Here is a 13413-nt window from a genome sequence, read left to right as displayed (position 1 = left end):
GCAGTTATTCTGCTTACCAGGCATCAGTGATGTTGTTATTAATATTGCATTTGTTGTTTACACCTCTTGTCTTTCCTCAGGTGTCACAGTCTTTGAGTACATAGAGAAGAGTAATATTTTCTGGTTGTATTTGTCTTTATGAACTTATTTAACAGGTTACAATTTAATTTTCCAAGAAATGAAGTGGTGTATTTTTCCCTCAAAAGATGCAGGGGGAAAAAAGACAGGTGACATATTAGGCAACATTTAATAAATTTAATAAATTAATAGGAAGTATCACAAAAACCTGGAATGGATAACGTACAGGAACCAGGAATAAGACAACACTTTGCAACCACTCACAAAAAGTACCACTTGATGAAGAAGACTTACAGGAAATAATATAAGGCAGTCTGTTGCACGTGTCTTAAACAGATATACATACATAATAGGACATCAAAATGATCTGTTTGACAGTAAATTCACCACGTTTACACTTATCACATGGACTTCAAAACATTTATAAAAGTTGTAGGTTTAACATTGAACTGTAAGGTTTATATCCAAATGAGTGTACTTGTTTCATACCAAACTGCACAGAACTTAATGAATAGCACACAATTTGAGAATAATTACTGTGTTGGGTACTATTAAGTACTACTACTTGATGGCATAAGAATTATTAACAAATGTGCTGTAAGCTATTATTGTTCAACTTATTGCTAGTGCTTTTGAAAATCTGTGGTTTATATTTTATTTCTTTGTAAAACGTGCTATGAGCTTGCCCCGATAGTTCAGGAAAGAAATCAGATGTTTCCAATTTTCTCTAACACTCACCATACTTCAGATCTGATTGCGTGGTCTTTTTAAAGACTGCTGAAGGATTTGCTTCAGTCCTTCTTATATCACCTACTCTGCCTTACATTAATACAAATGGATGGATTTATGCATCATACATGGCATACATGCAGGACACCATCTGTATGTGCAGAACTCATGCTCAGTGCATGGTGTGTTTCTTCAGACATTTTCGTTTCAGTAAGAATTAGATCTCACTCAATTTCATATAACTGTTTTAACATGCAGTTCAACAGAGCCAACAGGCAGGTAGACTTTACTTTCATGTCATAATTGGACATGCTCAAGCAATTGACTGGCATTTGGCAGTGTTGCAAATCACGTAGGGACTGTATGAGTTTCCTCAAATACGTCCGTTGGCTCTCCCACCGCCCTTGTGGCAGACTGTTGGATTTATCTATGCTGTGTGTTGAGGACACACACCAGGGGTTTTAGAAATTCAGATTCTGCCTTCACCAATTTCAAGATACTCTAAGGTGTGTAAGTAACTGTCAGGCATAAGAAATAGCATCATGAACTCTTCAGAAATTGATCCACAGTTGTGTGACATGGACACACGTGGAAATACAGTTACTGGAAACCCTTGTACACTCTGCACACAGCATAGACTTAATGGTCTGACTTTAGCAATGTTTGGAAACCTTTCACGGTTAACAAACTAGTAAAATGGTACTGAACTCTTAGAGAGCAGCAGGCCCAAGAATGAAACAATGGCCAACACTTACTGTAACACAACACTATATTTTAACAAAGATTTAAACTTCTGGTACATAATTGCAGTACAATGAAGAGCTTGCCACTTTTACAAATTAGCTGCAGCCTTGCCTGCACTAGAGAGTTTGGAAGGATCTGTAAATGAGATACATTTTATTTAAAATCCAAATGGAAACTCTGTATTTCTGTTTTTCCCAAAGTTCAGTAAAAGCTTCTTTTTAATTCCTTTTTTTCACATTCTAAGGGCCCAGTTCTGTAGTCCTTAATCAAGCAAAACTTCCAAGCTTTTGATCATCTATGCTTCCAACGCAAGTTTTACTCAAAAATGGACTGCTAAATTAGGTCCTATAGATAGAGGTACCATAATTAATATACTATTTTAATAAGGCTCAAAATGCTAATTTCATTTTGTGTGTAGCACACAAACTTCCAGGATCCTGAGATCAAAACCCAATTGATGATGAATCCTGGATTGGGAAATAACTCTGGGATTTTGTTTCCCAGTTTAATCATGGAATTAGGTATTTACTAAGGACCAGAATGAAAACACTAATTCCAGTTTGCTTGTCATTATAAGCAGAATTTGAACATTGTCTGTAAGAAGTGAAAAGCAGTTATTGGTGTATATATCTCATATCATCCTTCCACTTCTGTAGTCCTGGTTAACCAGCTGCTATGTTAAAATACCACTGTCTGGTGACAGACATTGCAGTAAAATATCAACAGAACATTCTGACAATGTCAAAATTTCCCCTATGTGTGACAACAAGGCTAAGTTCTGCCTTTGACTCACTAATAGTTATGATAGATTATCAGAAGGCAGAAGCTATCTTACTGTGTTTATGTGTGTAGATGAGCCGAGCAAGAATTTAAAGTGTATATTTACTGTTAACCCAGAAAATAGATTTCACTGAATTTGTTCAATTTTCGCGTGGTTGAAATGTAACCACTGTCCTGTGCATCATTCTGGTCTCCTGCAAATGTCACCTGAGATGAAGATCAACACTTCCGTATGTGAAAAAGAAAAAGAGAGAGAGAAGAGGGAAAGAAAGAAAGCAAGAAAGAGAGGGAGGGAAGGAGGAAGGAAGGAAGGAAGGGGGGAAAAAATCAACATGTTTGCATCAAACAACCAAAGTAAATTATTCTCAATCTATTATAAACAGTAAATACAGAACCCTAAATCTCACTACTGTAAGCATGATTGTAAAGTACAGGATTGCAAAGCTATATATAAAAACAACTTTTTCAGACAGCAATATTTACATTAGGTTATGACCGACAGAAGAATTATAGAACAATTTCCTACACTGTAGCTTTACTGTAGGAAAAGGCTGCACCGCTCTTTCTTACACGCTACTAATCCTTTCACTAACCACATTGGAGGGATTAACTGGTAGCTCCAAATTCTCGATTTGCATCTCGATACCGGCCTCCTGGTCATCAGCTTTCTTAATCACTGGTTCATTGGTGTGCCGGTAAATGTTAACATTAAGCTCCCTCCCAGACAAAGCAGTGGCAGCAACTCTTGGGATTTGTCTGATCGGAGGCTTTTTATCTGCCTTATAATTGCAGCGCAAATAGTTGGAGAAAGCCCTTCGGTAAACTTTGTTGAAAAGAGTGTACACCAGAGGATTAATTCCTGAACAAACATAGCCAATCCAAACAAACACATTCAGAAGTTTTTCCATTAGCTTTTGATTACAAGCCTTCCCACAAAGAACCGACAGGATATTAGTAATAAAAAACGGGCACCACATGATCAGAAACACAAAGAAAACAATGCCAAGGACTTTCGAGGCTTTCCGTTCATTGTTGATAGCTTGCATGGTGCCCCTTGGCCGTCTTTCCTTCTTCTTCCTTCGGCGTGGGTTCAAATCTTGGTTAGGGTTTGCAGAGTTCTCTTCATCAGTATTCCTCTTGCAGCACTTCAGGAAATCCAGGCTAATTCCAGGCGGTTCCTCCGTGTGGCCGTGCAGTAACATCAGAGCTTGTCGGCGAAGGACGTGGATCGTTAGACAGTATGTAATCACCATGATCGTCAGCGGTATGAAGAAAGCTACGAAGGACCCAATAAGAACGAAATTTGGGTCATTCAGCACGCAGGTGTTGTTGTTGATGAACACCTTGTCTTCATCCCTCAGTCCAATCACTGGGATAGGAACTGATACACCTACAGGAACAGAAAAGAAGGTAGGACATTGTTACAACATATTGAAGGGTCGCACAGATTTGTACAGTGGGATGCATTTAATTGCATTTCACTGAAGAAAATTTAGATCTATCTGTTGAAGGCTATTCACAGCATAAATGGGTAGTCACATGAAAGAGTAGCAGTATGATATCAGAAAATGACAGCTTTTTTCAAGTTAGGAATGCCTTCTCGCCAAATTTCCTGTAGAAGATGTGGAATTATCATTATTGAGATAATTATAGGTATGGTTGTGCATAAGAGTGGTTCGTGTCTTTTTTGTTTTATCTCCAATTCCTAGAACTGTCCTGGCTCATAGAAAGCACTCAATAAATATTTGTTGAATGAGTGAATAACTTCACATCTATACTCAATGACGTCAATAAATTCAACTGTTCATTTTTAAGCATCTTCCAAATGCAATAAAAATGATGTGTATGCCACCTACAAGAGTAATTATAGCATATCAGGGTTGGCTGAGCTTTTAGCCAAGGACATCTTTTCCTGAGGAAAGTGGTCAAGAAGAGGAACTTCTGTGTGTGTGTCCTTTGGAGACAGGGCCTAGGAGCTCTGGAGTTACTGGAGATGGAGAGGATAGTATGGCCCCCAAACAGGAATTAGATCTGACCACAGTGTGGACATAATCTATGCAGAAACTGAAAGGGTTGTCTTTTTAGTAAGCATTTTCCTGAGACTCTGTGCTTAAGCAGGGTCAAGAGACAGATAGAAATGCTGAGTTGGGAAAGATACAGTCCTCCCATTTCTGTGTGGAGTTTTGAACTCTTGTTTTTTAAGAATACTGAGAGGTAGTAATTTGGTAAGCACTTCCATTAATAAAGAAGCTCACAGACAGAAGATATCAACAAGGAGGTGGGAGCAGAAGGTGATCTTATGCCTGAGCATAAGTAAGAAACCTAGAAATTTTTAGAAATCATTATGGTAGATCTCGAAGAGGTCCTACATTAATAAGTAGGGATAACTTGCAAGTGAAATTCAAATTTTAATGTTAATTTATTCTCTCTTGTGTCCACGGGAACTTGAAGCCTGGGAAAATTCAGACTGCATTTTTAGGATTCTATCAGAGATTATTATGAGGAATCCTGAGCTGGTGGATATCTGCACTATGAACTGTGAGAGGGGATAGAAGCGCACTCTCAAAGATCATTGTTGGCTTTAGGGAACAGTGACAAATCTGAAACTGAAAGTCCCTATAGATTGTCTTTTTTTTTTTTGCCGCACAGCGTGGGTGGTGGGATCTCAGTTTCCCGACCAGGGATTGAACCCAGAATCCCAACCGCTAGGCCACCAGGGAACTCCCCTACAGGTTGTCATAACACACTTTGTCAGGTATAGAGTGTTTGGCTGGATGATCAAGAAGGAAATAAATGGTAAATGTTTCTTTGCTAAGAGCTCGCTGAGGATATTGATTGGTAATTAATTTCTAGGAAGACATGAGGAAGAAAGAGTCTTTGGAAAGTGATCTTTAAGCCTTCTAACTCAGACCCTGAATTTCTTAAATGACCGTTTTTTTTTGTTTGTTGTTTTTTCTAGAGAAAGAGGCCAAGTGATGGTATGAGAACCAGTGATAGATGTGACAAGACTTCTTGGGGTATTGGTATATGCCTGCAACCCTGAACCTGGGCATGCCATTCAAGAAAGTAAAAACGGCTGTGAAAACTAGGAGACACTGCAAACAGAAAGTGTCCTCAGGTAATACAGTGCAGGATCCGGTGAAAAGACCTTTGAACTCTGGATGGGAAGAGTGGCAAGTATCAGAAGGTAATATTCACCCAGTTTGATGAACCACGCAGATTACATTTCTTAAGAGTTATAAAATGACAGGTAAGAATGTGGTCAGTTTGTACTGTTAGGATCTTTATTCCAAAAGTTATAAATATGAGGGAATATCTAGAAAGAGTGTAGATCCAGCTTGCCTGAAAAAAGTCAGTATTGGCTTTATCCTTCATGAAATGTTTTAGTGAGGATTAGGCTGCAGGAAGTTTTCTGGAGTTAAGGAAGCTAATATGAGATTAAGAAAAGAGGGACGGGTTACTTAAACACAAATCATTTACAAGAGAAAAAATTAGAGAGAGAACCTAAGATTAAGAGAGACTTAAAAGACCTATCAAGCATTACAATATGTGGACCTTCTTGGGATCTTGATGCAAATAAATTTTAAAAAATATTCACGACACAGGTGGAAATTTTGAACACTGTTTGGCCTTTTGATGATATTAAATAATTTTTGTTCATTAATTTTTAAAAGTGATGTTGATATTGTGGTTCTGTAGAAAAAATCTTATATTTTTAGATATAGAGACTGAAGTATTTAAGGATAAAGTATTATGATTCTGAGGTTTATTTCAAAATAATATGGGAGGGAGAAGTGGATGGAAGTATGGATGAAAGAAGGCAGTCCATAAACTGATAAATCTTGGAGCTGGGTAATGAGTACATGGGTCTTTACTATATAATTCTATCTAACTTTACAATCTTTGAAAGTGTCTATAACAAAAGTTTAATATTTTAAAAATTGAAGAAATTAAAAGAAGACATAGAAGTCCTTTCTGAAACAGAGAAAGAAATGACTGTTAGACCTCAGATCATAAAAGTCTCTAAGATTTACTACCACTGCTAACTTTGGAAGTGATTATTTCTAGAGCAAAAGTCTTGGCCTCCTGAGTGGAAACGCTCAACATTTTCATATAAATATAGAGAAGAAGGTGGTTTTCTGACAAAATGTTGGTAGAAAACTATGTTATACTTTCTCAGGATCCTATAGCAAGACCAGAGGAGGGGTATAGTGGAATGGCTCCCCTTCCAAACTGCACCCCCCCCCCCCCCCCCCCCCCCCCCCCCCCCGCCCCTGCCCTCTAGCAATGTGAGAACCAGAGCCTGAGGCTAGAAACTTGATCTGGGGAGTTTGCATTCATTCTGGAGGAATCCTGACAAGGGTAGACATATCTACACTCAGAAAACAAGTGCTGGAGTGGAGATTCAATTCCCAAGGAAATGCTGCACAGTATTTTAGGTATTTCTAGATATCTGAAGTTTCTAGGGAAGGCCTCACACTCTGATCAGAAGGTCAGTGGAAGTCAGCATTACTCAGAGCCCAGCTCTGAACTGGTATTAGCTTGTTTCTGTTAAAAGATTTATTCACTTTCCTAAAGGATTCTTGGGCCTAAAAGTAAGCCTGTTGAGAGACAACAAGAGAGGGTAGCAGAGTGATCCCAGATGAGCTAAAGGAGTTATTGGGTATGTGAGGCCAATTTTATCCCTGGCATCTATTTGTATAATTTTATGTACATTGAACAAAGAGTGATTCCAAGGCTGCCTTTTATTGAGTCTATCTTGTATGCCAGGCATTGAGCCATGCATATTACTGACATTCAAGATATAAAATGTATTATCTCAATTTGGTTAAAACTCCTAAAATACAGATATTATTTGGTGAAGGAGCTTAACCATTTTACCAAATCTATATCATCACTAGTTTTATTGGTTTTTGGTTTTTTAGAAACTGTGAATGCAGTCAACAAAACAAGAAACTTAAGTTCTTTTGTCAGTATCTGGAAATGAAATGTAAATAATAGCAACTAAAGCAGCATTAATAGCAGTACCTATTGTACAGATTATCTTAATCAATACTTAAAAAAAAATTAACAGTATATGTCAGCAGTTTTCAAAGTGTGGTTCAAGGACCCTGGGGGGCCTCTGATACTCTTTTAGAGAGTTTGCTATGTTTCCCTTTTCCAGCTATTTATCTTTAAAACTGCATTTTCTTTATAAACTTCAACCCAAATAACATAAAACAGGTTGAATGCAGATACATAAATGAGAATCCAACTATATTTCCCTAAAACTAAATATTAAAGAGATTTTAAAACTGTAAAACAGTGTCGGCCTTCTCTCAATTATTTTTGGGAAATATAGTTTATTTTTATAAAAAATATTTACGTTGACATTAAATGGATTCATTACTGTTATTTAAAATCAAATGATTCATAAATATGTTAAACATTTCTCAGTTTTAAGTTATATTATAATAAATATCAATAGATATAATCCACACAAACAAAAGCTCTTTGAGGTCTTCAATTATTTCGAAAAGTATAAATAGGTCCTGATACCAAAGAGTCTGAGAGCTGCTGTTCTATATTAATGGATGAAGTTACTTAAGCCCTGGAGAGTTAAATTCAGCAAATTTATAAAGTCTTTCTCAGTATTTTAAATTTGTCAGCTAGTAGAAATTCAGGTGATGTTATGTCAGGGTAAACATAAACAACATCAATAATAGCAACTAAATATTTTACATGCATCATCTCACTCATTGTCGTAAAAATTATGAAAGGCGCATGTTATTTGGTGAAGTTAACTTCAGAAAAGTTAAATTAATTTAGCAAGTATAATGGAGCAGTCTTTGATATTTTTAAACCTTTGATATGTCCAAGGAGAAAAAGTGAAAATGAACTCCAAAGAAGATATACAGATTGCCAACAAACACATGAAAGAATGCTCAACATCATTAATCATTAGAGAAATGCAAATCAAAACTACAGTGCGATATCATCTCACACCGGTCAGCATGGCCATCATCAAAAAATCTACAAACAGGGGCTTCCCTGGTGGTGCAGTGGTTGAGAATCTGTATGCTAATGCAGGGGACACGGGTCCACACCCTGGTCTATGAAGATCCCACATGCCGCGGAGCAGCTAGGCCCGTGTGCCACAACTACTGAGCCTGCGTGTCTGGAGCCTGTGCTCCGCAACAAGAGAGGCTGCGATAGTGAGAGGCCTGTGCATCCCAATGAAGAGTGGCCCCCACTTGCCACAACTAGAGAAAGCCCTCGCACAGAAATGAAGACCCAACACAGCCCAAAATAAATAAATTAATTAAAAAAAAATCTACAAACAATAAATGCTGGAGAGGATGTGGAGAAAAGGGAACCCTCCGACACTGTTGGTGGGAATGTAAACTGATACAGCCACTATGGAGAACAGTATGGAGGTTCCTTAAAAAAGTAAAAATAAAACTACCATACAACCCAGCAACCCCACTACTGGGCATATACCCTGAGAAAACCATAATTCAAAAGGAGTCATGTACCACAACGTTCACTGCAGCTCTGTTTACGATAGCCAGGACATGGAAGCAACCTAAGTGTCCATCGACAGATGAATGGATAAAGAAGATGTGGCACATATATAAATGGAATATTACTCAGCTATAAAAAGAAATGAAATTGAGTTATTTGTAGTGAGGTGGATGGACCTAGAGTCTGTCATACAGAGTGAACTAAGGCAGAAAGAGAAAAACAAATACCGTATATTAACACATATATATGGAATCTAAAAAAAAAAAAAAAAGGTCATGAAGAACCTAGGGGCAAGATGGGAATAAAGACGCAGACCTACTAGAGAATGGACTTGAGGACACCAGGAGGGGGAAGGGTAAGCTGGGACAAAGTGAGAGAGTGGTAGTGTATATATGGATATATATACACTACCAAAAATAAAACAGGTAACTAGTGGGAAGCAGTTGCATAGCACAGGGAGATCAGCTCAGTGCTTTGTGACCAGCTAGAAGGGTGGGATAGGGAGGGTGGGAGGGAGGGAGATGCAAGAGGGAAGAGATATGGGGATATATGTATAACTGATTCACTTTGTTATAAAGCAGAAACTAACACACCATTGTAAAGCAATTATACTCCAATAAAAACCTTAAAAAGAAAAAAGAAAGAAAATGCCAGGTATAAATAACAACAATTGCAATAATAATAACTACTTTTTACTGAGTGCTTTTTATTTGTCACACGCTGAGTCATGTGTTTTATAATTATTACATACTTTCATATATTATTTAATCCAGACAAAAAACATAAAAAGGAATTATGAACTAGAATTACTAAGTCTTTCTGAAATTAACTTCAATTAATCTACATCATCTTTAGAATTTTAGAAAGAACAAAGATAAGTTATAATTCACATTCAGCTGAAAATATCAGATACTACTTCAACCAATAAACAGTCAAATATTTTGCATGCATTATCTCATTTAGTTCTCAGAAAATCCTGTGAAAGTGATTATTATTCATTAAGGTACTTAAACTCAGAGAGAAAAAAATACTTTCAATAAACATGTGGAGTCTTAGCATTTTAGGAACACTGAATTTAGTAATAGTTATAGTTCAAGTTTTTATTGAAAATATGTGTTACTATGGCTACCACGACTACTATCATTTATTGAGTGCTTACTAACTTTGGTACTGTATCTGCAGTATATACTTTATATGCATTATTTTATTCTAGCCTCATAAAAGCCATAAAATAACTTGGTGCAGTTATTTTACTTCAGATAAGGCAAGTAAGTTCAGAGAATGTATAAAGATGTTCGCATTATTTCTTGAAGCCTTGAATTCAAGCAACACAGATCAGTTCTCTTCAATCAGATAATAATACCATATGCCAATCATTCTTAGATGTACATTTCTTTTAGATTTTAACATCTTCTAATGTGTGATGCATCTTACAATTGATAGTATCTTACAATTAGTGTTGGCCAGACAGTAGTCATTACATAGCATTACATTGTCAGCGTATGTGTGAGCCTGGTCTGATAAACTTCTTTTGACATCTTCTGGTAAGATCAAAATTACCAGTAGCAAAATTTGCAAAGTGGCTATCAGCAGCATGGTAATAGTTCACTGTGAACGAAAAATTATGTCGTAACATGCAAAAAGAGGGAGTGTTCTGAACAAGGCATCCTCAACAGCATCAAATGTCACAGAAGGGTCTAGAATTTGAAACATTTCCTCTGTCTTTGAAAATGAGGTCACTGGTGATTATAGAGAGAACAATTATAGTGGAGTAGTGAAGACAGGAAACAGATTGCCAAGAGATGAATAATAAATGGTAATTAGATAGAGGAAAGAGAGATTATAAAATACATTTCCTGGAGCAGATTGACCAACATCAAAATGAAAACATAGATTAAGGGAATTTTTTACTGAACTGCAGGGCTATCTCCTAGATATCTATTTTCATGAGTTTTTCATGGAGAGGAATTTTTTCAAGGACACCTAGGAGGATGACACAATGTTAGGCTGATGGGAATGGTCCCTTGCCTCACGGAGTAATAAGTGAGTCCCTTGACAATGGGAATTGACAGCAGAAGATGAAGGAACTATTTTCAGAGAAGAACATAGAAGACAACACAAACACAAGCAGTGCTTCCTTAGTTCTCAGGTGACAAAGTGTGACTGAGAGTTGGAGAAATATTTTGCATACTTTGGCAGATAAATCAGTATTGTGATGATGCAGTGGGAATTTTAAGGAAGTCATAATCAGGTTGAGAGTCAACTTTGAACTTAAGGAGTTTTTAGCTTTGAGAAGAGTAGGAACCTAGGCATGCATGAATGAAGGATATCGAGTAAGGAAAAGACCTTAAATGACTTTGAGGGAAGTGGAACTAAAAGAAGAAGATTCTTCGTAAGCAGGAAAGCATGAGAAGACAGTTCATGAGGTGACAAAAGGAATGCCCAGGGTTTGTAAGATAAACTTGGGTAAGTGTTTCTGGACAGCTGGGTGTTAAAAAGAAATAGCAAGCACCAAATGGAGTCATCTGCCTCCATGACAGCAAACCAAGGCTTAATAGCTGTCTCAACTTCTCCCAATAATGTGACACTTTTTTTTTAACATCTTTATTGGGGTATAATTGCTTTACAGTGGTGTGTTAGTTTCTGCCCCATAACAAAGTGAATCAGTTATACATATACGTATGTTCCCATATGTCTTCCCTCTTGCGTCTCCCTCCCTCCCACCCTCCCTATCCCACCCCTCCAGGCTGCCACGAAGGACCGAGCCAATATCCCTGTGCCATGCGGCTGCTGCCCACTAATGTGACTTTTAAGCAATCTGAAATTTCCTGGTCAGCACTAATGAGGTAATCTGCATAATGACCCCTTCCATTACCTTTTCCCTCAAAAGAAGATGACCTAACCTGAAATAATTATTTTCTTTTGCTAATAACTTCCTTGCCCCACTCTCCTTCTGCCTGTAAAAACCTTCCATTTTGTCCAGTCCCTTGAAGTGCTTATCTATTCACTAGAAGGGATGCTACCCAATTCATGAATCATTGAATAAAGCCAATTAGATCTTCCAATTTACTCAGTTGAATTTTATTTTTTTAACAGTGAGGGAGGTCCTAGGGAGGTCCAACTATAATATGGCTGAGTGCATGAGGAAGTGAAATTTGAGATAACATCGAAATATGGCAACATTACTACTGATGGGTAGCAGAATATGCCACCCCAAAATATGCGTCTTTGGCATAAGGATTATTTTGAGTTATTTTGAGAAATGACAGACACAAGAGAAGCTCTGAAAACAGCCTAAGAGAAATTTGCATTTACAAAGGAAATCTCCGTTCGTAAACATTTTCCTCTCTGTACCTGGAAGAGAAGGATGACTAAATCATAAGAGAATCTTATCAATGGAGAAGAAGCCCACTTAATTCTGCATAACAAACCTAACCCTTGTTTACCTAGCTTTTCCTGGTCACCTCTTATAACTGGTTTCCCCCACCCCACATCTTTATTTGTCTTTAGCTGAAGATGGTATTTAAGGTGATGGCTTATACCATTTGGGGTAGTTACTTAGTTTTTCTGGGTATCTTCCATGTATACATAACATATAAATGTTAATAAACTTGTTTGTTTTCTCTTTTTAAACTGTGTTTTATTATAGGAGTCTAAACCCAAAACTCAGAAGGGTAGAGGGAAAATTATTTTTCCTCCCCTACATTGCTCACAAGCTAATGAAGATTGAGGAAACTAAGATTATATTTAAGGTGCAATAATATGCTTACACATTAAAGGTGAAAGCCAATAGAGTGGAAGAGCTTAAAGATACAGAAAAGAAAGGTTAAGATGTTAGATAAAGGTCCCTGAGGAGGCAAAGTTGGAAACAGTTGGAAAAATTACACTAGGACTAAAGACTGGTTGTTCCTTTCTATTAGAAGACATAGTAGTATGAATGGGTGGCAGAAATTATTGGGCCTTATACAAAAAGGTAGAAGAGAGACGAGAAGAAAGTGTTAAATGGCAAAAGAACAGAGTTGTTAACTGGATGCACAAAGTGATTTAAATGTATATCTGTTGATTCCACAAAGCAGTGAGAAATAAGGAGAGTAAATGCAGATAGATGAGTGTGGATAGTCAGCTTTCTTAAAGATAAAATCAGACAGTTGAACACACTTACATGCTATTGGAAAAATATTCAGGAGAGGGAGTTTGAAGATGTGGAGAAAAAGACATTGAGTAATGGAGCCAGACCCTGAGAACTTGAGAAGAAATAGACTCATGGGTTCCAGGAAGAAAGTCAAGACTTGGGTAGAGGGTGGCCTCAATTCTCTTGTAACAGGTTAAAAAAAAAAGATTATTATACAAGGGAAAGAATTAAGGGAAGAGTAGAGGGGATTGGGAGAATAGACAGATTTTTTGAGCCATTTAGAAGTTCCATTGATAGGATATGGTGATTGATAGGATGTGGCATGTGAGGGAGAGGCAAGAGTTAATAAGTAAATGAAAATTTCTGTTCTGTGTCATTAGGTAGATGGGGATGCCATTAAGCACAAGAACATAGATGAAGGAGCAGGATTTTGGCAGTGAAAGTAA

General features: G+C 37.3%; 1 protein-coding gene across 1 annotated transcript in view; it reads right to left on the bottom strand.

Annotated features, from left to right (window-relative positions):
* Nucleotides 1-240: 240 nt before the first annotated feature.
* HTR2C (5-hydroxytryptamine receptor 2C) overlaps nt 241-13413 on the bottom strand; it is a 244974-nt gene continuing 231801 nt past the window's right edge. The window contains exon 6 of the mRNA XM_032619710.1: nt 241-3721. Coding sequence (XP_032475601.1) covers nt 2898-3721 — 824 coding nt within the window. The 3' untranslated portion in view covers nt 241-2897. The remainder of the gene's footprint in view (nt 3722-13413) is intronic.

This window comes from Phocoena sinus, chromosome X (genome assembly GCF_008692025.1).
Source record: "Phocoena sinus isolate mPhoSin1 chromosome X, mPhoSin1.pri, whole genome shotgun sequence".
In the NCBI taxonomy this organism is placed as follows: domain Eukaryota; kingdom Metazoa; phylum Chordata; class Mammalia; order Artiodactyla; family Phocoenidae; genus Phocoena; species Phocoena sinus.
The sequence above is the reverse complement of the archived record's forward strand: the minus strand, read 5'-3'. Positions and strand labels throughout refer to the sequence as shown.